Source organism: Natrix helvetica, assembly GCF_964273705.1.
Source record: "Natrix helvetica genome assembly, chromosome: 2".
NCBI lineage: Eukaryota > Metazoa > Chordata > Lepidosauria > Squamata > Natricidae > Natrix > Natrix helvetica.
In genome coordinates, this window is record NC_138552.1 from 252391804 (window position 1) to 252418232 (window position 26429).

The 26429-nt window shown below is 40.5% G+C and overlaps 1 protein-coding gene across 1 annotated transcript in view; it reads right to left on the minus strand.

Annotated features, from left to right (window-relative positions):
* Positions 1–572: 572 nt before the first annotated feature.
* The window catches only part of PTK7 (protein tyrosine kinase 7 (inactive)), a 95760-nt gene continuing 69903 nt past the window's right edge, over positions 573–26429 (minus strand). Inside the window, exons 9-20 of the mRNA XM_081944739.1 lie at positions 26090–26225; positions 25434–25553; positions 24897–25046; positions 23945–24095; positions 20079–20206; positions 19069–19272; positions 15992–16147; positions 13166–13398; positions 11970–12050; positions 3639–3790; positions 3365–3543; positions 573–1926 (exon numbers count right to left, since the gene is read on the minus strand). Of these exons, the coding sequence (XP_081800865.1) occupies positions 1766–1926; positions 3365–3543; positions 3639–3790; positions 11970–12050; positions 13166–13398; positions 15992–16147; positions 19069–19272; positions 20079–20206; positions 23945–24095; positions 24897–25046; positions 25434–25553; positions 26090–26225 (1851 nt within the window). The 3' untranslated portion in view covers positions 573–1765. The remainder of the gene's footprint in view (positions 1927–3364; positions 3544–3638; positions 3791–11969; positions 12051–13165; positions 13399–15991; positions 16148–19068; positions 19273–20078; positions 20207–23944; positions 24096–24896; positions 25047–25433; positions 25554–26089; positions 26226–26429) is intronic.

Below are 26429 nucleotides of genomic sequence, written 5' to 3' on the forward strand. Positions count from 1 at the left end.
CAAGTATGAGAAACATTACAATACAGTATTCATTGCTGTATGGCATACCTCCCAAGTTATTAAATACAAAACAAACACTATTTAGGTTTCTTAAATTCAAACAGATGAGGTCTTAGTTTGTTGGACTAATCATGGTGATGTATTGGGAAAGAGCTGCCATGGAATTAGCCGTTTTTGGGGGGAAGACTCCCATTGTATATTAAATGATCAAATCAGGACTGGGAGAATATGCTATATGATGAAATTCAGATGCTATATCTCAAGAATAACACGGTCTCGACCCAATTACAATAGTTGAGAAATAACTGCTAAGTTCACAAATAATGCTCAGCTCTGAGTTTGGGTTGTTTTCTATTCATATGAATAATGACATAGCATTAGTCATGAATTCAACCCAGACAATGGAAAAACATAAGAGAAATTCAATAAGTAAAAGCATTTCAGAAGAATATGAAGTAAAATTGCTTTATGACTGTCCATGCAACCTTAATATGATAGCATTTGTTGCTTATATCTCACAATCCTTCTAGATGGTTTTATTCAGACAAACAGAAAAGAAACACAGATTGCAATTTATGCTTGAGAGGGATTCTTTATTGCAAGCAGTGTATTTTATTTTATTTTATTAAAAAAACGTCTTGGCTGTTCTACTCCTCTGCTCAAGCAAACTGAAGTTAAACTGACTCTAGACTGCAATTCCAATAATGTATATATACATATATATATATACATACATATGTGCATATAAAAGAATTACTTAGGCTGCAAAGTGTCAACATTTCTTTAAAAAAGTAAGAAAAACAAACATTGCCCAAAAGAATCATATAAAAAAGCGGCATTAGATAATCAGGAAAGCTACTGAAAGTCTCCTTCATATGCCAGGCACTTAAGTGTTTGTTGCTTTTTCTCTGGGTATGTAAGGAGGCAGCAGAAGGCCTGACAGACTTGACAGTACCAGGAGGAGAAATAAAGCATTGTTCAATAAATATGCAGGTTCCTCCTTGTCTTAAGAAAGATTCTCCTTATCTCCTTTGCAGGGATATGATCAAGGAAAAGTCACTGGATCTCTTCAATAATTGGCAGTCCAGACCTTTCTGATTCCAGTCAAGTGAGAAACGATTACAGGATCAAAAATTTTATCAGCTTGGAATAGGGCTGCTATTGTGCTGTGAAGCACTGTTGCTTCACAAGATCTGGCCAGATACTACAAAAATTATAAAAGCGACAACAGGCGTTGTCAAGTTTTGTTTCCCTGTTGCCGTCTTAATGCCTCCTGCCAAAAAATATTTATGGCTGAGCAGCATGATTCTGTGCATGGGCCCTTCCCCACCCCCGCCCTCACCCCCAAACCAAAACTCTTTCCCAGAAGTAACTTGTCTGTGCTTTTCCATGAAAGGATTTGAAAAGTAAATAAAAGGTTAAATGTGCCAAGACAGAGAAGTCCCAAAAACTTGTTACAGGCTTTCCTTGTGAAATTATCCTAAGACGGACGTTCCCAGCATTCCCTTCATTTCTAAGATGTTTTTATCTAGTCCTGTGGAAGTCGGAGGTAGACCCTGGAGGAATGCAGCCTGGCCGGGCACAGAGAACACAGCCTGGTGAAGACATCTTGGATCAAGAAAACATACACAGCCTTCATCCACTAGTGTAAAAGTTCTTGGTCCCTTTTGGTTCTGTTAGGTCCCATTGAGAATCTGTAACAGTCAAAACCCCAAAATGTGATTTCAGCCCAATCCAACCTCTGAATAGGGTGGGCATTTCCTATTCAGGCCTTGCTTTCTGATGGGCTTTCTCCAAGCATGTTAGCAATTTCGCTGAAAGATGGGCGGTCCTTTGGGCTTTGAGCCCAACAGCGCTGCATCAACTTGTAACATTTGGAGGGACAACCCTCTGGATGGGGAAGCTTCATTTTCCCAGACTGTAAACCTAAACAGAGAAAAAGAAAGCACAGGGTAAGAACTGCCCTCCTAGGTTTTTTTCTAGGATGCATGTATGATCAACTTTTCAGCAACAGTACAGCTCCTTAATTATTTGCCTTCAAGCAGCAACTTAGATAATTTTTATTTTTAAAATATCCATTTTCTGTATAATAGATCTGTTTGTTTTAGAAGATTTCTCAAATCAAAATGAGATGAGAAACAGTACTGTCTTTCAGTCAATTCTCTCTTCCAATTCCATCCCATTCATCTTTCCTCTTTTTCGATCCTGTCTGAAATTGTATTGAAGAGATTGTAATAAAATCTCTTTATTAAATAAAGTACACCAGCAGCACATTCACAACTTTTGGGGGTAAGTTGTTCAACTGATTAATTGTTCTAACTGTCAGGAAATTTCTCCTTAGTTCTAAGATGCTTCTCTCCTTGATTATTTTCCACCCATTGTTCTTGTTCTACCCTCAGGTGCCTTGGAGAATAGTTTGACTCCCTCTTCTTTGTGGCAGCCCCTGAGATATTGGAACACTGCTATCATGTCTCCTCTAGTCCTTCTTTTCATTAAACTAATTAAACTAACTCACTTAATAATAATAATAATAATAATAATAATAATAATAATAATAATAATAATAATAATAATAATAATAATAATAATAATTTTATTTGATTAGCCGCAACCCTCTCCCGAAGGACTCGGGGCGGCGTACAATCAAAACAGATAAAATACAGATAAAAACAAACATACATACATAAAGAACAAGGACATATACATGTGCATGGAGGAGGTAGACTCATAAGTGAAAGACAATTAAAAACACAATTTAAAATCCCATTAAATAAAATTACTGAATTAAAAAACCCATAGGAGCGTTATGAAGTTATGACGCTTAGTTAGCCGGCTATTTGGAATAGGTGGGTCTTGAGCTTTACACGGAAGGAGCGGAGGTCAGTAGTGGTCCTAATATCCGGGGGGAGGTCATTCCACAGGGCTGGGCCCGCCACAGAGAAGGCTCTGCTCCTAGGCGCCGCCCCATGGCACTGTCTGGTGGACGGCACCTGGAGAAGTCCCTCTCTGTGCGAGCGGATGGGTCGTAGGGATGTATGGGGCAGAATACGATCCCGCAGGTAACTAGGTCCTGAGCCATGGAGCGCTTTAAAGATCGTAATCAAGACCTTGAAACGCACCCGATAGATCACAGGAAGCCAGTGCAGCTCGCGCAGGAGAGGTGTCACATGGGAGTACTTAGTACTCCCCATAATCACCCGCGCGGCCGCATTCTGGACCAACTGCAGTCTCCGAGTGCATTTCAAGGGAAGCCCCATGTAGAATAAAGGGGCTTAATAAAGAAGCTGTTTTACAACAGTCCAGTGTTGCTCCAGTCTACGAACATTTCACTAGATAAGGAAAAATTTAATAAGGGTCCACATACCTGCTAACACCTCTTCATTCCCCAATGATGAATGCGGCAATTCCCCCAATGTAAATATTTCCCACATGACCACCCCAAAGGACCACACATCAGATTTTGTGGAGAATTCATCCTCCAAGACAGCTTCAGGGGGCATCCAACGAAGTGGAATCCAGGCTTGGTGGTAGTGATAGTATTCGCTGAATATGGAGAAGCAAAGGATAAATCAGCTCTGTCCAAATCTTCTAAACATGGCCTTTGGAGCATCCGCTAAGAGAGATCTAAGCTATCTTACCTGTTGTAAACATCTTTGTTGAGGCTTAGTTTTGCCAGCTTCACCTGCCTTTGCGCACTGACCAGGCAGTTCCGAGCCGCCAAGTCTTTGTGGACAAACCTGCTATTGGAGAGATGTTCCATCCCCAGTGCCACTTGGCAGCAGAAAGATAACTGAAAAATACCAGATACATAAAGGCATTGTAAGCATCCTATGTGAAGCTAAGTGTTCTCTGAACTGGCCTGCAGGAGGAATAATAAAGGGCAGGCATTTCCTATTTTGCAAAATTTCTTAGAATGGCGCATCACAGAGCAACGTTTTTGAGTCAATGTACCTCAACTTAAAGAATGTGCCCAAAACCTAGGACTCATTACTCCAGTGGAACTTAAAATTCAAGGATTTTCAGACCAGCTGTTTTGGCAATGTTGTGGCCCCTGCAACACTGCTGAGCCACCACAGTCAGCTCTAATCTCATGACCATGTTTTCTGATGCTGCCTGCCAATTCTTACATGGAAAGTCGATGAGGAAGCTGGTGGGAAGTCGTAAGTCATTCCCACTTCCAGTGCTTTTTGCTCACCTACTGTCAAGTGCAAACAACCAGACCCCCACTTTAAGAGCTTGATTAACTTTTTATTGCTGAAGCCTGTAGAGAAAAATTTACTCAGAGTAATGATTTGAACTTGTGACTAGATACGTTTCAATGGCATTCAAGAGAGGAGGTTGGACTTTACCCCCTTGAACTTGTATAAAGATTCTAGACAAACTGCCATTTGACTCCTCTGCTGACTTGGCCAATTTCTCTCCTACATCTGTGGTCTCTCTGTTTATCATTGAAATGAAATTCAATGGTGAAAAGAGTAAGGTTCTACATTTAGGCAACAAAAATGGAATGCACAGGTACAGTATAGGTGGTACCTTGCTTAGTAGTAGTAACTGTGAAAGGGATCTTGGAGTCTTAGTGGACAACCATTTAAATATGAGCCAGCAGTGTGCAGCAGCTGCCAAAAAAGCCAACACAGTCCTAGGCTGCATCAACAGAGGGATAGAATCAAGATCATGTGAAGTGTTAATATCACTTTATAATGCCTTGGTAAGGCCACACTTGGAATACTGCATTCAGTTTTGGTCGCCACGATGTAAAAAAGATGTGGAGACTCTGGAGAGAGTGCAGAGAAGAGCAACAAAGCTGATTAGGGGACTGGAGAGTAAAACATATGAAGAACGGTTGCAGGGACTGGGTATGTCTAGTTTAATAGAAAGAAGGACTAGGGGAGACATGATAGCATTGTTCCAATATCTCAGGGGTTGCCACAAAGAAGAGGGAGTCAAACTATTCTCCAAGGCACCTGAGGGTAGAACAAGAAGCAATGGGTGGAAACTAATCAAGGAGAGAAGCAACTTAGAACTGAGGAGAAACTTCCTGACAGTTAGAACAATTAATCAGTGGAACAGAAGTTGCCTCCAGAGGTTGTGAATGCCCCAACACTGGAAGTCTTTAAGAAGACTTAAATATGCCATACCATGTGCATGAATCACACAAGTGGCAAGAAAATAGGGGCAGTCAGGCATAACACAGGTTATGTAGACAGTAAACACAAGGTCAATCAAAATGGACTCAAATGTCTATATACCAATGCACAGAGTATGAGGAATAAACAGGGAGAATTAGAAATTCAAGTAAAAGAGGGCAGATATGATATTATTGCCATTACAGAAACTTGGTGGGATGAAACTGACAAATGGAACATACAGCTAGAAGGATTTAAATTATTTAAAAGAAATAGACCAAATAAAAGAGGAGGTGGAGTTGCACTATATATAAGAAATAACTACGTCTCTACAGAAATAGAGCACAACAATAATGAGAACTATCTTGAATGCATTTGGGTCAATATTAAAGGTTGTGGGGGAAATGACATTGCCATAGGTCTATACTACAGGCCACCCAACCAAGCAGAGGAAGAAGATGAACTTTTTGCTAGTCAGCTAACTAAGGTATGTAGGAAGCACACCACAATAGTAATGGGAGATTTTAACTACCCTGACATCAACTGGGAAACAAACTCTGCACCAAGTGGAAGATCCAACAGGTTCCTAACAAACCTAGCAGACAACTTTGTTTTCCAAAAAGTAGAGAAGGAAACAAGGGGATCAGCCATATTGGACTTAATCCTCACTAACAGAGAGGAAATGATAGAAGGTGTTGAAGCCATAGGAATCCTGGGGGCAAGTGACCATGCAATATTGGAATTCAACATTATCCAAACACAAGTAGTAGAACAAAGTTAAACTAGAGTCTTGGACTTTAAGAAAGCTAATTTCAATAAACTTAGGGAGAGCTTGGGAAAAATTCCATGGATGAGAATCCTCGAGGGGAAAACAACTCAAGAAGCTTGGGAAATTTTGAAAAATGAGATTACAAAAGCCCAGTCTAGCACAATACCAATGAAGAAGAAAAATAACAGCTCCCAAAAGAAACCAGCATGGCTGCATAAACAACTATCTGACAAACTGAAAGACAAAAAAAGTAAGTATAAAAAGTGGAAGGAGGGGGACATAACTAAGGCAGAATATCAGCAAATAGCCCGAGCCTGTAAAGATGAAGTGAGGAAAGCTAAGGCTCACAATGAAGAAAGGCTTGCCACAAAAGTAAAAATTAACAAAAAAAGCTTCTTCCAACATGTTAAAAACAAGAAAAAAATTAAGGAAACAATTGGTCCATTGCTAGGAGAAAGTGGCAAGAAGGTGACAAGCAACAGGGAGAAAGCAGAACTATTTAACTCATGTTTTGCATCTGTCTTTACACAAAGGGATAAAACAGTCCAACCTATCAAAAGCAGCACCACAAAATTAGGAACACAAATTGAAATAGGGAAGAAAATGGTAAGTGAGCACCTGTCTACCCTAGACGAGTTCAAATCACCAGGACCGGATGGATTACACCCCAGAGTTCTGAAGGAACTAGCAGACGAGATCTCAGAACCACTGAATTATATCTTTCAGAGATCCTGGAACACAGGGGAACTACCAGAGGACTGGAAAAGAGCTGATGTGGTTCCCATCTTCAAAAAAGGGAAAAAATTAGATCCAGGAAACTACAGACCTATCAGCCTAACCTCAATACCAGGAAAGATTCTGGAAAAAAATAATCAAACAACGAATTTGCGAACACCTAGAAGCAAACAAAGTAATAGCCAAAAGCCAACATGGATTTGTCAAAAACAGATCATGCCAGACTAATCTTATTGCATTCTTTGATAATGTGACAAAATTAGTGGACCAGAGGAATGCCGTTGATATAGTTTACTTGGACTTCAGTAAGGCTTTTGATAAGGTAGACCATAACCTACTACTAGATAAAGTAGAAGAATGTGGGTTAGACAGCATCACCACCAGATGGATTCGTAACTGGCTGACCAACCGCACTCAACGTGTAGTTCTCAATGGAACTGCATCTACATGGAGGGAAGTATGCAGTGGAGTACCCCAAGGCTCTGTTTTAGGCCCAGTACTCAACATCTTCATCAATGATTTGGATGAGGGAATAAATGGGGAACTCATCAAATTTGCAGATGATACCAAGCTGGCAGGAATAGCCAACACTCCAGAAGATAGGCTTAAGATACAGAAGGATCTTGACAAACTTGAACATTGGGCACTATCTAATAAAATGAAATTCAATGGTGAAAAGAGTAAGGTTCTACATTTAGGCAACAAAAATGGAATGCACAGGTACAGTATAGGTGATACCTTGCTCAGTAGTAGTAACTGTGAAAGGGATCTTGGAGTCCTAGTGGACAACCATTTAAACATGAGCCAGCAGTGTGCAGCAGCTGCCAAAAAAGCCAACACAGTTCTAGGCTGCATCAACAGAGGGATAGAATCAAGATCACGTGAAGTGTTAATACCACTTTATAATGCCTTGGTAAGGCCACACTTGGAATACTGCATTCAGTTTTGGTCGCCACGATGTAAAAAAGATGTGGAGACTCTGGAGAGAGTGCAGAGAAGAGCAACAAAGCTGATTAGGGGACTGGAGAGTAAAACATATGAAGAACGGTTGCAGGGACTGGGTATGTCTAGTTTAATAGAAAGAAGGACTAGGGGAGACATGATAGCATTGTTCCAATATCTCAGGGGTTGCCACAAAGAAGAGGGAGTCAAACTATTCTCCAAGGCACCTGAGGGTAGAACAAGAAGCAATGGGTGGAAACTAATCAAGGAGAGAAGCAACTTAGAACTGAGGAGAAACTTCCTGACAGTTAGAACAATTAATCAGTGGAACAGAAGTTGCCTCCAGAGGTTGTGAATGCCCCAACACTGGAAGTCTTTAAGAAGACTTAAATATGCCATACCATGTGCATGAATCACACAAGTGGCAAGAAAATAGGGGCAGTCAGGCATAACACAGGTTATGTAGACAGTAAACACAAGGTCAATCAAAATGGACTCAAATGTCTATATACCAATGCACAGAGTATGAGGAATAAACAGGGAGAATTAGAAATTCAAGTAAAAGAGGGCAGATATGATATTATTGCCATTACAGAAACTTGGTGGGATGAAACTGACAAATGGAACATACAGCTAGAAGGATTTAAATTATTTAAAAGAAATAGACCAAATAAAAGAGGAGGTGGAGTTGCACTATATATAAGAAATAACTACGTCTCTACAGAAATAGAACACAACAATAATGAGAACTATCTTGAATGCATTTGGGTCAATATTAAAGGTTGTGGGGGAAATGACATTGCCATAGGTCTATACTACAGGCCACCCAACCAAGCAGAGGAAGAAGATGAACTTTTTGCTAGTCAGCTAACTAAGGTATGTAGGAAGCACACCACAATAGTAATGGGAGATTTTAACTACCCTGACATCAACTGGGAAACAAACTCTGCACCAAGTGGAAGATCCAACAGGTTCCTAACAAACCTAGCAGACAACTTTGTTTTCCAAAAAGTAGAGAAGGAAACAAGGGGATCAGCCATATTGGACTTAATCCTCACTAACAGAGAGGAAATGATAGAAGGTGTTGAAGCCATAGGAATCCTGGGGGCAAGTGACCATGCAATATTGGAATTCAACATTATCCAAACACAAGTAGTAGAACAAAGTTAAACTAGAGTCTTGGACTTTAAGAAAGCTAATTTCAATAAACTTAGGGAGAGCTTGGGAAAAATTCCATGGATGAGAATCCTCGAGGGGAAAACAACTCAAGAAGCTTGGGAAATTTTGAAAAATGAGATTACAAAAGCCCAGTCTAGCACAATACCAATGAAGAAGAAAAATAACAGCTCCCAAAAGAAACCAGCATGGCTGCATAAACAACTATCTGACAAACTGAAAGACAAAAAAAGTAAGTATAAAAAGTGGAAGGAGGGGGACATAACTAAGGCAGAATATCAGCAAATAGCCCGAGCCTGTAAAGATGAAGTGAGGAAAGCTAAGGCTCACAATGAAGAAAGGCTTGCCACAAAAGTAAAAATTAACAAAAAAAGCTTCTTCCAACATGTTAAAAACAAGAAAAAAATTAAGGAAACAATTGGTCCATTGCTAGGAGAAAGTGGCAAGAAGGTGACAAGCAACAGGGAGAAAGCAGAACTATTTAACTCATGTTTTGCATCTGTCTTTACACAAAGGGATAAAACAGTCCAACCTATCAAAAGCAGCACCACAAAATTAGGAACACAAATTGAAATAGGGAAGAAAATGGTAAGTGAGCACCTGTCTACCCTAGACGAGTTCAAATCACCAGGACCGGATGGATTACACCCCAGAGTTCTGAAGGAACTAGCAGACGAGATCTCAGAACCACTGAATTATATCTTTCAGAGATCCTGGAACACAGGGGAACTACCAGAGGACTGGAAAAGAGCTGATGTGGTTCCCATCTTCAAAAAAGGGAAAAAATTAGATCCAGGAAACTACAGACCTATCAGCCTAACCTCAATACCAGGAAAGATTCTGGAAAAAAATAATCAAACAACGAATTTGCGAACACCTAGAAGCAAACAAAGTAATAGCCAAAAGCCAACATGGATTTGTCAAAAACAGATCATGCCAGACTAATCTTATTGCATTCTTTGATAATGTGACAAAATTAGTGGACCAGAGGAATGCCGTTGATATAGTTTACTTGGACTTCAGTAAGGCTTTTGATAAGGTAGACCATAACCTACTACTAGATAAAGTAGAAGAATGTGGGTTAGACAGCATCACCACCAGATGGATTCGTAACTGGCTGACCAACCGCACTCAACGTGTAGTTCTCAATGGAACTGCATCTACATGGAGGGAAGTATGCAGTGGAGTACCCCAAGGCTCTGTTTTAGGCCCAGTACTCAACATCTTCATCAATGATTTGGATGAGGGAATAAATGGGGAACTCATCAAATTTGCAGATGATACCAAGCTGGCAGGAATAGCCAACACTCCAGAAGATAGGCTTAAGATACAGAAGGATCTTGACAAACTTGAACATTGGGCACTATCTAATAAAATGAAATTCAATGGTGAAAAGAGTAAGGTTCTACATTTAGGCAACAAAAATGGAATGCACAGGTACAGTATAGGTGATACCTTGCTCAGTAGTAGTAACTGTGAAAGGGATCTTGGAGTCCTAGTGGACAACCATTTAAACATGAGCCAGCAGTGTGCAGCAGCTGCCAAAAAAGCCAACACAGTTCTAGGCTGCATCAACAGAGGGATAGAATCAAGATCACGTGAAGTGTTAATACCACTTTATAATGCCTTGGTAAGGCCACACTTGGAATACTGCATTCAGTTCTGGTCGCCACGATGTAAAAAAGATGTGGAGACTCTGGAGAGAGTGCAGAGAAGAGCAACAAAGCTGATTAGGGGACTGGAGACTAAAACATATGAAGAAGGGTTGCAGGAACTGGGTATGTCTAGCTTAAGAGAAAGAAGGACTAGGGGAGACATGATAGCATTGTTCCAATATCTCAGAGGTTGCCACAAAGAAGAGGGAGTCAAACTATTCTCCAAGGCACCTGAGGGTAGAACAAGAAGCAATGGGTGGAAACTAATCAAGGAGAGAAGCAACTTAGAACTGAGGAGAAACTTCCTGACAGTTAGAACAATTAATCAGTGGAACAGCTTGCCTCCAGAAGTTGTGAATGCCCCAACACTGGAAGTCTTTAAGAAGATGTTGGATAGCTATTTGTCTGAAACGGTATAGGGTTTCCTGCCTAGGCAGGGGGTTGGACTAGAAGACCTCCAAGGTCCCTTCCAACTCTACTATTCTGTTGTATTGCATCTGTTAGATAAGTAAATATCTCTGAAATGGGTTGTCTAGTGACCTATAAAGCCCCCCCCTCTCCTGGACAGGAAGGTCTTGCTGATGGCCACTCGTGGCATAATCATTTCCTGTCTGGATTGCTTGCCATTTGCTGAATGTGAGGCTGCCCTTGAAGACTATTCAGATGCCCCAATTGATCTAGAATGCAACACACTGCACTGCATATGCAGTGTTGAGCACCTCTAGGTTTGCTCACATTACACCACTGCAGCACAAGCTGCACTGGCTTCCAGTTTTCTGCTGGGTGCAATTCAAAGTGCTTGTTATCACCTTTAAAGGCCTACATGGCATAAGACAGGCTATTTGCAGGACTTAGTATCTGCCTGTCCCACCAGTTTGACTAAGGTAGGCACAGTCCAGGTCCCTCCCCTGAAATGTTGTCATGTAGAGGGGCACAAAAAGCATGTCTTTTCCACAGCTGCCTCAATCTTGTGGAACATCCTTCTCCCAGCAATTCAGCAGACCCCATCCCTTTAGACACCTAGAAGGCCATCAGACCAGGCTCTTCACCCAGGCAGTGAGCTAGAGTAATTGGAGCCTACGGATAGTTGCTGCACCATGGGAGATGATTGCAGCACTGATATTTTTTGGTTTTTTATTTTTTATGTTTATGGTTTTATGGTTTGTAATTCCATTATTGTTCATTATTGAGTTGTGCTTTTGGGTGGAAGGCCATATGCTTAATTTCTTAAACGAAGAAACAAATGTCTTAGATCACTAACAGGTGGTTGTTAGAACAGATCATCAAGACCCACAATGGCTTGCAAATTGTCCATTTGTGATCTACAATTTGCCAGGATGTATCTGTAAACAACTTTCTGTATTAAAAAAAAATCAGCACGTAGGCTTGTTTTTAAATAGCCCTAGCAACAACATTGGGAGATAAGGCACCTGCACAGCAGCCTAAATGCCATACCAAATTGGATGACATAATTATTGACTCTTTCAAATGAACTGACTCCTTTCTCTACAATTACAGCCTTCTTTAGATTCAGATGCTACTAAGTCTCCAATTGTACTACTTTACCTTATGCTTCGTGCTGACGGGCTGGGGCTTGAGGTTCTCATCTTTAGTTCTGGAAATCCTCAAGAACTGTTTCAGATCTCCCTAGCAGGAAGGAAGCCAGAAAGGAAATCTTCAGAACTATTCAAAAGTATACGGAGACAAAAATAAGTCGGACCAATTCATCTTATCAATCTCTTATTCTCTTTTGATCACATAAAGTAATTTTAAGATGCTAACAATAAACAACCAGGATCATCTGCAGTAACACCACGTTCATACAGTATTCAGTATATAGTAGTGGATCAGCAGGCAGAGTAAGCATGCATTCGCAAGACCCAGTCGGGTGAAGACAATGTTGCCTTATCAGAGATCTGCTTCTCCCAGAATTTGGATTCATCAACAACTTTGAAGCCAGGACTGAGGATGGGGGAAGAGGTCAGCATTCATCATTAAAAACTCTGTATTTGTGACCAAAGACCCTGATTTGGAGACTTCTGGGTGTAAACGTCTCTTTCTGAAATAGGCCCATAGAGATATCCAGCTTTCCCTACTCAATTATCCTAGCCCAGCCAAGATTCAGGAAACAACGAAATATGGAGCTATTCCGTGGAGCTTTTCCCTACAGAATGGATACCAGCATGTTTTTTTTGTTACTGGTTCATGTCTTAAGTTTTAAAATATTGTGTTTCTAAGCCTACCAGGGATGTTTGAATGTTGTGTATGCTGACTCTGTAAACCGCTTAGAGAGGGCTGTAAAGCACTGCAAAGCGGTATATACGTCTAAGTGGCATTGCTATTGTTTGAGTTGTGTTGCTATAGATGTTTTATTATTTCTCATCCTGAACGTTTTTATGATTTTGCCGTAAATTGCCTGAGTGAACTGAAATTGAGAAATAAATAAATATTCAATATAGAAATCCCTTTCCAGTGACCAGCTTCTTCAGCCTCCAATCTAAAGGGGTGGAATTTCCATATAAACCTGTTGGCTTTTGTTTCAAAAGTAAACAAAAAAAAAAAAGCATGATCGGTTCATTAACCACAGCAAAACTGACACAGGTTTACTCAAGAGCTCTGCATCCATTATTGTATTTCAATCAACAGGTCTTCTCTTAAGAGTAAATACAGTGTGTACAGCTTCAACCTTGTATACTTCTTGTTAAAAAAAAAACAACCCCCCACATACATACGACAATTGGATATTTGATTAGATTTCTTACCAAATCTACATATTCCAAGATCATGTAGTGAGGGTCTGCTTCCCTGCATAAGCCAAGCAATCGCACCACGTTGTTGTGGTTCAGTTTGCCAAACATCTCAGTTTCTTGTCTGAAGGCCAACTGTAGTTGTTCATCCCTTGACTGAAGACTCTTGACTAAAACAAGCACTTCAGTGTCATTGTCATCAATGCCTTTTGCCTTAGCCAGGAAAACATCTCCAAATTCACCTTTCCCTAAAAAAAAAAGGAGAGCAGCTTGCTAGTCATCTCTATAACTAAACACAGAATACAGTACAATATGGATTTTGATATTGTTGAAAAATTTGAGGCCATGAGCAGGAAGAAGGAAAACTTCAGAGCTGGCTGAGAGTATGATGCAGACACGTACTTCCCCTGCCCCACCCTCCCCGCCATTTATCCATGGGGGTCATAGATAGTTTTTGATGACCCAAAGATATTTGTGTTTCTAATGACAAAAATGGACCTAGGAGAACCCATTGGCTATACATTTGATGCTTTAGGAGAAGTGCAGCCTCTTAAATTGTTTTTGGTTTCTGTTGGTTATAGGACAGCGATGGCGAACCTTTTTTGGCTTGTGTGCCATAAGTGGGGGGAACACAGGGGGGTCGTGTGCGGGCGTGCCGCACCCATAATGCAATGCACGACTCCCCCAGTGCACATGCACGCACTACAGGCGCTCCCCCCATTTTTAAATGCTTTTTTCGCCCTCCCCAGGCTCCAGAAGCTTTATAGGAGCCTGCGGAGGGCGAAAACAGCCCCCCACCCCACCCCCAGACGGTCCCTGAAGCCTTCGGTTCGCTCAAAACGATCCTCCTAGCAAAGCAGAATTCCGGTTTGCTCGGAGGGTAGTTTTGAGCGCTCCGAAGGAGTCAGGGAAGCTCATGAAGCCTCCGGAGGGCCTCCGGGGGGGGAGGGTGGGGGGAGGCTCTTTTCGCCCTCCCCAGGCTCCTATAAAGCCTCTGGAGCCTGGGGAGGGCGAAAAAATGGCTTTAAAAAAGGGTGAACTCAGCTGGCCAGAGCGCCCATGCGTGCTGGCCAGCTGACAGGACAGCGCCTCGCGTGCCCTGACAAATGGCTCCGCGTGCCACCTGTGGCATGCGTGCCATAGGTTCGCCATCACTCCTATCGGAAGTGTGTCTGGTGATGTTACTCAGAGGAATAGAAATGCTGGTCAATCAGTCAGTCATCTGATATCACTCACTGACCAGCAAATCAGAAGAAATGACATTTAAGTTGCTGAACATCAATGCAACTTATATAGCAAAGAAACTGACTAGAATAAAACGAGCTGTAAAATCATATAACAATACTAGTAGTTCTCAATTTCTTCAAAAACTGTTTGAAGGCAATGACAATGTTGAATGAATAGTGGCTGCAGCCATTCTCTTCTGGCCTATCATGCACACCCTCACACCTCATCCTGATCCACACAGGGGCTCTCTTGCACCCTCCACTAGCCTCCCAACCCACACAATACCTCTCCAGTACCCTCTCTGATTCTGCATACACCTCCACCTATCCCCTTGCTCCTGGAATGTGCAGCTTCCTCAGCTTCCTTCCTGACTCATTGTTTTGGCATTTATGACTGTGGAATCTAAGCAATGCTATTACATTTTATGGCCATACTTAGTGAGAGAAATTTTGTAAGTTGAGGACTACCACACAGATAAAATTTTAAGTTTAAGCATTTGGGGATAAAAATTAATAGTAAGGTAATTTATATAAGGTAATTGAATGATTCTTTAGAACAGTGGTTCTCAATCTTCCCAATGCCGCGACCCTTTAATACAGTTCCTCATGTTGTGGAACAACCCCCAACCATTAACTTAATTCTGTTGCTACTTCATAACTGTACTTTTGCTACTGTTATGAATTGTTTAGCGTGATTCACTTAACAACAGTGTTACTAACTTAACACAGTGATTCACTTGACACATGCGGCAAGAAAAATGGTAAAACGGGGCAAAACCCACAACTAACTTCTCACTTAGCAACATAAATGTTGGGCTCAAGTGTGGGCTGGTAAGTCGAGGACTACCTGTATGTTAAACTTGAACAAAAACAGGCCAAGAGGCGAAGGATCTCCGTTTGGCCCTACTCCAGCTGGGCAACGTGTGTGTGTGTGTGTGTTGTATTTGTGCTGATAAATAAATAAAGGGAGACTAGTATAGATCTACTTCAAGCTATTTAGCTCTCATCAGCTAGCCATACTCTTAATGGAATTTGAACCCTATTTATCAGCACAAATACAACACAAACATAGCAAAGGCAACATTAAAAATAAAAATATGGTTTTCTGCCTGGATGGTCTTCTGTAATGAGCCAAAGGACAGAAAGGGGGAGTAGTGAGCACCCTCCCATATTTGGGCATACCAGGGGTTGTAACACAAATACATACATACATACATACATACATAAATACATACATATATGTTGTATGCTGGTTTTGTTGTATTCGGGTCTTTTCCCGTGTAAGATTGAGAACAGACCCGAATACAACAAAACCAGCATACCTACACCCGTGAAAATCTACGAAAACAAATATATATATAATTTAATGAAACAAGGCCAGGACAATTGATTTCATTTGCACATACATTTAAATAATTTGCTAAAAGTATAGAACTCTGATAGACCCAAGAGTGTTATAGAACTGATGATGGGGAAAAAATTAGAGGAGTGGGAAAAAGTCATAGAGATCTCATTTAAGATCACAGTACATTCTGGATTGCTGGGAACAGGAGAAGAGAGGTCAGAATGTGTATTGCAAGCAAATATGAAATAGAATGACTGCTATACAGCATACCCAGAGGAGTGATTGTCTGCAGGTTAGACCGAGAAAAGTGCATTTTATCACTAGTACTGTGCCTCTTGTTGACTGCAGAGCTGCTGCCAATATTTGTCAGAGCCACCTCTTCTTGGATCTCAGCTGTAGTCTGTCCATTTTGCAGCAAAGTACCTCCTGAAAGAAAAATGTTTTTTCTTTTAAATGTTAAGCCAAAGTCTTCCCAGGATGTGTCATATGTTTTGAATTTAAAAGCTCCATGCTAATGATCCTCCTGAAACAAAGTATTGATTGTAAAATGTAGAGCATTAAAAGCTAAGACCGATTTCAAAGAAACCTGATCTTTGTGGGTCCTAAAACATTCCTATAAATAATTATGCTAGAGGTTAGTGCTCTATTTTCCAGCATTGAAGCTTCCTTTTCATTTTTAATTTAACTTAAAGGTCAAACAGAACAGGAAGTCTAGCAGGGAGCAAGGAATGTGCCTGGGATTAAGTGCATTGGTACCTATAGGCACCAGGTTGCCTACCATTCTGCTTCATTCTTTAATCCACTTTGACCACCAATTTGGATACCACCAGTGGATAGAGCCACTACAACTTCAGTTCGTTTCACATCTCTGATGTCTTCTACAAAAGTTTATTTTAATATGTTGATATCTTTCTTAATCTTTATAAAACCACGTAGGTCAGGGGTGTCAAGCTCAAAGACTGCAGGCAGGATCCGGTCCACGGGATGCTTAGAACTGGTGGGTGGGGCTGCCCTGGAAACAGTGAAAGACTGGCCCGCAGTGCCTCTGCCGGCACAAACAGAGCTCCGTTTTCTCTGGCAGAGGGTTGCAGGAGGTTGTCGCAGCTGAAAATGGAGCTTGGGAGCCCATTTTCGCTGGCAGAGTGCTCGGGCCACCACAGGCGCCCCCGACATGAGTGACGTCGAACTGGCCACGCCCACCCCATTGTTTCCCACCCTGGCCCCCGGAGGTCAAACACAACCCGGATGCGGCCCTCAATGAAATCTAGTTTGACCCCCCTGACATAAGTAGTCCTCAGCATAGGACCACATTTAGAACCAGAAAATTCAGTATTAATGAAGGCATCATGTGTCTGTACCCAATTTTATAGTAGTTTTTTTTTCCTGCAGTCCTTAAGTGAATCAATGCAGTTGTTAAGTCAGGCATCATATGATCGTGATGTTTTGACCTTCCCTGTCTACTTCCCCATTTACTTTTCTTGTTAGAAGCTCCTTTCGTATTAAGCTCAAGACCCACCTATTCCAAGTAGCTGGCCTGGCTCAACTTTGATCTAACTATATCGCTCCTGACGGGTTTTTTATTTGGGTATTTTAATTGTATTCAATTATTTAGGGGTTTTTAAACATTGTATTTTAATTGTTTTTATTCATTAGCCGACCTCCTCCTTGTACATGTCTTGGTATATGTTTTTGTTATATGTATGTATTGTCTATATATTTATTTCATATGTTTTATTGTACGCCGCCCCGAGTCCTTCGGGAGAGGGTGCGGCTAAGAAATAAATATTTATTATTATTATTATTATTATTATTATTATTATTATTATTATGGGAAGATCAAAAATAGCAATTGCAAGACCTGGGATGCTGCAACTGTCATAAATGCCAGACGTTTGCCAAGCTGGGCTCGTATTGATGTGCCTATGTGGACGGTGCAATGGCTGTAAGTAATTATTTGCAGTGCTGTTCTAATGTCAAATGGTTGCTTAAAAACTACTTATAAATCTGGTTTGGGTGATAGGGCTACTTTTCAGAATTTGGCTTAAAAGTATAATAAAAAAATTAAAAAAAATTGCAACAAACTTAGGAGAAAATTATTATATTAAAAATCTTTTGAATAATTTTGTAGCAAGTAGATAATGTATTTATTTGCAAAACTACCATTCTTAACATCAGTTAACTCTGGTCACTAGGGGGCCATCTAAACATGTGATTTGGGACGCCCACTAAAAGTGTTCTTGAACTCTGATTAGTCTCCAACGCTATTGTTTTACCTCTTGTTTTACCTGCTGGAGACCTCTTGTGGCTCCTTCATAAATTTTCAGTAGTAGGTTCAGAATTTTGTCACAATTTCTAATAGGTAGTAGGTAGTTAATGTGGTTACCAGCGATAAACTAATGAAATATTCTGGTCAGCCCTTAGAATCTCAGAGGGCCAATGACTCAAATTAGCCTTTTACAAGAAAGATTGCAGGAACATTTAAAATATATTAAAGGCTGGTGGAGTGATTTAAAAAACCCAGCTAATCTTCTATCTGCATAGCAATATTATTTTATTTATCCTTTATTATTTTAATAAATAACTCAGTGGCAAACATAGCCCTCCCCCATTCTCCTACTTTCCCCACAATACCTCTCTCCATTGGGGGGGGGGGAGGAGGGAGGAGATAAAATGACTGGCCCAAAGTCACCCAGCCAGCTTTCGTGGGTAAGATGGGACTAGAACTCACATTCTCCTGTCTAGCCTGGTGCTTTAACTACTTTCCAAACTGAAGGATAATTTAAGGGGAACTTCCCCCCACATCAATATTATATATTTTAACTTATGCCAGCCCTGCAAATAAAACAATTTAAAGCTATTTTAAATTTATTTTATGTCACCTGAGAAGAACAATTTACAAAAACATGTCTCTGGAAAACAGTTACTTTTAAAATCAAACAGGGGAAAATTGTGGCTGATGTATCTACTACAAATTAGCAGCCTTATAAACTCACCCAAACTCTTTATCTGGATATTAAACTGCTCTGGAAAATCATATAAAGTATCACTGGGATAAACTGAGAATTGCAAGCGTTTAGGACACTCTCCTTATCCACTTTTGTCAGTTTCCATTTAACTTCTGTTTTGAACCACCAAGGTTCTTTTAAAGACCTCTAACATTTTCTCTGACCATGCAATATTTCAGTTCAACCTACAGAATTGTATCATTTGATCTATTTGAATTATTATCTTCATAATAATAAACACCCACACCAAATAATTAATTCAACTTTTATCCCTGAAACCTAAGCTGAAAGAAAAAACCTCTTCCATTCTGTTCAAGGCATATAAAAGATCCTGTAACTTACCATTCAGACACTCCATCTCTGGCTCTTCACTTTCGGGCTGCTTCTTCAGTCTCTTCGCTTTCCTCCTCTTCTTGCAGTAGAACATGAGGCCCAACACAATTATTATATATGCTACTGCAGCACCAACAGATAGCCCTATAGTCTGAATCATTTTATAGGGGGTGTGGCTGTTGGGCATATTCTCTGTGTTGGTAAGAGGTAAATCTGGAAATAAGATGCCAACCTTACATGAGAAGTGCCATCAAATTATTAAAATATATACGCTGATTAAGTATATAACACCACACAATCAGACATGTTTTTTGTCTTATAATGCATAAAAATTGCTCGGCAAACGCCTCTACTTCAAATCGTTGAGCTATATATAAACAAAGAATAAAATATGGAACCTTCTTATTTTTGAATGATTAGGAAAAGTGTTAGATGTAATTAAATTCCAGCTTGTCTAGTATAGAGTTGGAAGGGAGCTTGGAGGTCTTCTAGTCCAACCCCTCCTTAGGCAGGAAACCCTACATGACTTCAGACAAATGGTTACCCAACATCTTAAAAACTTCCAGTGTTGGAGCATTCACAACTTCTGGAGGCAATCTGTTCCACTGATTAATTGTTCTAACTGTCAGGAAAGTTCTCCTTAGTTCTAAGTTGCTTCTCTCCTTGATTAGCTTCCACCCATTGCTTCTTGTTCTACCCTCAGATGCTTTGAAGAATAGTTTGACTCCCTCTTCTTTGTGGCAACCCCTGAGATATTGGAACACTGCTATCATGTCTCCCCTAGTCCTTCTTTCTCTTAAACTAAACATACCCAGTTCCTGCAATCCTATAATCTGTCCTCCTTCCACAATGGGTAATAGTACTATGCTGAACCCACCCTATGTAGGTACAGAAATTACGACTCCTTTCTGGAAGAGCTGAGAAACTTTACTTGGGAGATGCTGAATTTATGACAGAAGAATCACCTTCTTGCATTCTAAACGCCACAGCCCAATCACCATCAAACCTATAGTCCTTACCAACAACATGGAGAAAGGCCTCATGGTGCTTGATGTTGCAACTGTTGCCAGCAATGCAGGTGTACTTGCCAGAATCCGCAGTGTTGACATCGTATATTATTAGAGAGCCATTGGTCATAATTTGGATCCTGCAAAAAATGTAAAAGCAAGCAGAGGGTAGGGAAAGCTCCTGCAATTGATCTAGTGAAGTGACTTCCGGGTTGCTCGGAGGGTGGTTTTAAGCGTTCCGAAGGCTTCAGGGACCGTCCGGAGGCTTCCCTGACGCCTTCGGAGCGCTTAAAACGACCCTCCGAGGAACCCGGATGTCACTTCTGGGTTGCTCGGAGGGTGGTTTTAAGTGCTCCGAAGGCTTCAGGGAAGCCTCCGGATGGTCCCTGAAGCCTCCGGAGGGCCTCCGGAGGGGCGGGGGAGGCTCTTTTCGCCCTCCCCAGGCTCCTAAAAAGCCTCTGGAGCCTGGGGAGGGCGAAAAAAGCATGTAAAAATGGGGGGTGTTGCACGTTGTGCACACATGCGCACTGGGGGGGTGTCGCGTGTTGCATTATGGGTGCGGCACGCCCGCACACGACCCCCCCTGCACTCCCCCCACTTGCGGCACGCGAGCCAAAAAAGGTTTGCCATCACTGATCTAGTGCCTTGCCTGCCAGTAACTTTAGTTGATCTGTGTCAGGCAAGCCCACCTTGTCCAGATGTGCCACCCTACCAGCAATCACTCGCTTGAAACCAAAATGCAGCAGCCAATTATATTTTCTGATAAATGATAGTTCTTCCAAAAACAGACTTAAAGGAAGAATGCAATGCTAACCAATAGCATAACTGCTGTCGTTTTTTATGTTTCAGAGTTAAAAAAAAGAAAAGAAAATCCAGTAAACCTTCCCGGCTTTTCCTATCAAGACTTCCAAAGGATAGGATCACTATACGACATTCACAAGATACAAGTAGTCCTCATCTTCCAACAGTTCCTTTAGTGACCATTCCAAGTTACAATGGCAGTGAAAAAAGTGAAATGACCATTGCTCACACTTATGGCCATTGCAGCATCTCCACGGTCTCATAATCAAAATTCAGACACTTGGCAACTGACTCATATTTATGACGGTCGCAGTGTCCTGGGCCACCTTTAGTGACCTTCTGACAAGCGAAGTCAATGGAAAAAGCAGATTCACTTAACAACTGTGTGACTAATTTAACAACGGTGGCAAGAAATGTTGTAAAACGGGGCAAAACTCACTTCACAACATACATTTTGGGCTCAAGTGTGGTCGTAAGTAAAGGGCCGCCTGCAGTGAGTCTTAAGATTTTTTAAAAGAAGCAACATCTGTTTGAAAATGAAATTATTTCTACATTTCTAATTCTTCTCTCTCTACATCAGGGGTGTCCAAACTTGAGAACTTTAAGACTTGTGGACTGCTCTACATGTAGCTTAAACTCTTGAGTTCCAGCTCTGTGTCCAAAGAATGGATCTAATCTATTCTATAAATTCCAATCTCCAAACTACTTTCACCCAGATGTGATTTATTTTTCACAAGGGTTACCATTTAAATGTTATGCGCTCTCCAACGTTTTAAGTACAAAACTTCAACCACCAGAGATTTTTGGGGAGCAACGGTGGTTGAACTTTAGGGTTGAAAAGCATAAAGACCGGTGAGACACATATTATTGTTATTTTTTTTATGCGCCAACACATCCATGATGCAGCACTTTCAGGCATTTTCAAGAAACATCTGCCTAACGTTTGATGAACTGTAAATATGGGTTATGGCTTCATACACGAGACAGCAATGAGACAGAGCAATTAACTGTTCGTCTATTGTGTGAGTTTCTGGGGAGAGTTGTGCCACAAGCTAGAGAGAGAACCTTTTTTTCACAAAACGGATGGAGAAAGAACTGCAAGCAGGAGATGTAAAAGGTGATTAAAACAGGAAAGAGCCTCCTTAAAAGCACAGCAATTCAAGAGCAAAATCTACAAAATAAAGATAGGAAAAGGAGAAGAGAGAATGAATAGACAAAAATACTCTGGCAACGACGTTGTGGTTTTCTAGGGTGCTCTTATGGTTAACTTCTCTCCCTGAAATACATTCTCTTTTGCTCTCTTTATGAGGTCTTATTTATAGACCTTGCATTTCATACTGACTGCTGCAATTGCATGAATTTCAAGGATATTACAGGTTGCTGTACAAATGTTTAGGCATGTATTTCTGCCACTTGCATATATTCCATTAATTCAACATATTTGTGTATCATTTACATCACTCATTCTATTTTTCCACTGAACAACGTGGTTTCTCCAGCCACTATCTACATTTTTTCAAGAAAAAATAATCTAGGACAATGTGAAAGCTGGAATGTTTAGATGCTAAATTATGTAGCTGTATTGTATGTTCAGGTAGTCCACAGGTTAAGAACCTGTCCAACTTAGTTAGACATGCTACATAGGAACGGGATACCTATTGCAAAATATGGATTGCATTCTCCTTCCTCAAGCTGACAGTACTGACGCTGTGCACCACTTTCAGGAACTGCTGAAAACCGATGAACACGGGCTACATATTAAAAATGTGTGGCTTCAGCAGTTCCTAAAAGCATTGGGTAGCTTTTAGGAACAAGGAGCACATTGCCTGCCATTTTTAATAACAGGCATCATGTTTGTAAGTACAAGTTCCATCCCAACTACAAATTTGAGTTAAAGACAGTTAGAGAATGGAATTGTTCTTAATCTGGGGAGTGTTGTATCAACAGACACATACCGTATTTTTTGGAGTATAAGACACACCTTTCCCCCCCCCAAAAAAAGAGAGTGAAAATCTGGGTGCATCATACACTGAATACAGCATTTTTGGCCTCCCGAAACCCTGCCCCCTTCACAAAAATGGCCGTGCAGTGGGTTTGGGAGGCCTGCAAAGTGCTCCTGGGGGCTGGGGAGGGCAAAAGCGAGCAAAGAATGGGCCATTTTTTGCTCATTTTTGCCCCCCCCCCAGCCTCCAGGAGCACTCTACAAGCCTCCTAAAGGCTATGCATGCCCTTTTGGGGGGAAAAATGCATCTGTATTTTGCTCATTTTTGCCACACACACACACACACACACACAGCACCCAGGAGCACTTTGCAGGCCTCTCAAACTCTCTGCATGTCCCATTTTTCATAAAAAATGAGGCGTGCAAAGGGTTTGGGAGGTCTGTAACGTGCAAAAACTTTTTTTTTTAATTTACCTATTCAAAATCTTGGTGTGTCTTATACTCCAGTGTGTCTTATAATCCAAAAAATACGGTACATACATAACACATAATGGATAACATATGTATCTGTACAGCTCTGTAATCTTACTTTTCAAAACTTTACAATAATCCCCATATAAAATTCAGATATTTTCTGACATAATAATATGCAAAGGAAATCAGAAAAAGGTGCTACAGATTTAAGTTTGAAAATAAATGTGTATTTGAAGCTGTTTAAGTTGCAGCCTGTGCCTGTTGTAGGCCTCTCCAACTCTTTGCAAGTATATTCTGAAAACATGTGTTTGAAATAAAAGGATGAAGCTTCTCCTGAGCAAAAGCAAATTCAGAACACTGAAAACTGAGCCTGAGCCCAAAAATAACTTTATAGTTTCCAAACTCTTTATAGTTTCCTGAATTAATGCGTAGAGATATATATATATATATATATATATATATATATATATATATATATATATATATATATATATATATATATATATATATATATATATATATATATATATATATATATATATATATATATATATATATATATATATATATATATATTTACACTCATTTTCTCGGACATTTATTTATTCATTTAACTTTTTAAGTAAACTAATCAGCCAAAGGGGACTAAAAAGAGCCATACCTGGGTGAAAATTCATCATGATCCAGAATCTTATCCTTTCCTTTCCACTGGATTTGTGGCAATGGGTCACCCTCAGCTTGACACTGAAACATGGCTGTGTGTCCTGGATATACGGTTGTGTCATCCGGCCTCAGTTTAAAGCTTATAAACACTAAAAGGAGAAAAGGAAACCATTGACACACCACTGGACTCTGGTGTTTCTTGGTACCATTGAGGAGAGACTAGCTGTCTTTGAAGAACACTATGCTCAAACGTCAAGCTAGCAGAGACCGTAACACTCGCCATATTATCAGATGGTGGCAATTATGATGAGCAGGAAAGAAAACCATTTTCCCACATTTTATCATCAAGGCTCACAAAGATGCTCTTCACCGCAAACATTCCCCGTGTATTTTATTATCTGAAATGCCTTAACAGTAATTTAAGTCTCTTGTCTTACCATTTAGAGATAGGGACATTTCATTTACAGATTGAGCAAATCCTACATGCATGCATTATGGTACAGGTAGTCCTCAATTTACGAAAAAGTGACTTTTGCCCATTTTACCATCTTTTTGGTCGCAGTTGTTAAGTGAATCGCTGCAATTGTTAAGTTAGTAACATAGCTAAGTGAATCCGGCCTCCCCATAGACTTTGCTCATCAGAAGGTTGCAAAAGGTGGTTACATGACTCCTGGACATAAATATGAACCAGTTGCCAAGCATTCAAACTTTGATTATGTGATCATGAGGATGCTGCAATGGTCATAAGTGTGAAAAAATCATGTCACTTTATTCAGTGCTATTTTAACTTCGAATGGTCACTAGCCAAATGGCTGTAAGTCGAGGACTACCTGTAATATGAAAATAAATAAATGGACTGAAGACCCACAGAGACTTGTAGAGAATTAAACAGGTCACTCATATTACTAATCATGCCAGCAATACATGGAGTTCTGTCATCCATTGTTTACCTGCCACTGTAAGTTGAATTGTTGCTCTGATCTCTCCTTGTGGACCATTGGAAGCAATACATGTGTAGTTTCCAGCGTCACTTCGGGTCACTTTATGAAAGTGCAAGTTTCCAGAATTGTTACTGACCCAGGTTGGTAGATTTCTCCCATCTGGCCAGGAGCAAAAAATAATAATAAATTCAAAGCTGGATCCTAAGTAGCAGAGGGCACTAAATAAGAAGCAAAGACTTGAACAGATACATTGTACTTAATCCAGTGTCACCCAGTTTGGATTACAACTCCCTCAATTCCCAGTCAGCAGAATACCAAGTTGCAGAAAGCTATACTGGGGAAATTTAGTTGATCGAATAGATGTGGGAAGCACTTTATTTCAAAACTACATTAATAAAAGATAAAAGGCAAACCTAAAAGGCAATTTAATTGGATTTCTTTCCAAAGCTAAAGTTAAAAGATGTCTCTTGTAATTAAACCTATTGCAAAAAGCAAAAATTGTGTAACTTGCAGCCCCACCCATAGCCATCAATGTTTAGATTGTACCGGTTTTAATCCAATGGATTGCAGGTTTTTCTCGCCCTGTAGCTGAGCAGGAAATAGTGACTTCTTTATCAAATTCAGCACACTGCAGGGGTTGAGGCGGAGGAGTGAACTTCAGCTTTTCTGAAATGAAATTGCATTTGTCAGAGGCTTAAAAAGACAAGTAAAGCATCTAAAGAATACATTCCTAAATTTTCGGCAAGAAAGTTTTCTTTCCATGGATTGCAGAGATGTGAGTATGGCCAAGAGAAATTTCAAGGTCTATAAAGACTCTCAATTTCAAGGCAGACACATTAAATCTTGCCATCTTAATGGATTTTGAAGGTGTCCTTTTCTGTGGTTGCCCTTCTTTGTGGATCATTCTCTGGAACGAGCTCTTCTCTCCCCCCCCCTCAAATATACATGACAGGCCCCCACTCTTGATTGTCTTTAGGAAAATCGTGAAGAGCTGGACTCCCCCTCCCCCAACAACCACAAGGGGCCAGTTGAGAAGGTCTCCCTTTTGCTTGCTTTGTTATGGTGCTTGGTTGTCTTGATAATTCGTATTTTACACATATATTGCATATGTTTCCATGTTATATGATTTGAGGTTAAACTAACAAATACAGATAGACATAATCTCACATGCAATAAGCGAAGGCCTTAATGTTAGCACATACCCAGAACATGTACACGGACGTGTTCTTCAATACTTCCTGCTGGAGTGCTGCTTACACACTTGAATATTGTTCCATCATACACTTCCACACTGTTAATACGCAGTGTCCCATTCTCAGCAATTTCAAAGCGGGAATCCTGCCCAGCATGAAAATTGTGAAGACATAAAGCATGACTACATTGAGCTTCTACATCAAAAACAACACCATTACAAAGTGCTTTTGTGCAGGCTATATGCTCAAATTGTTCCTAGTGGGTAGCATATAGCTGTTGATTTAAAACAGCTTTCACAAAATCACACAAAAGAGAATGCAAAATGTAAATAATTAAAATACTATTACT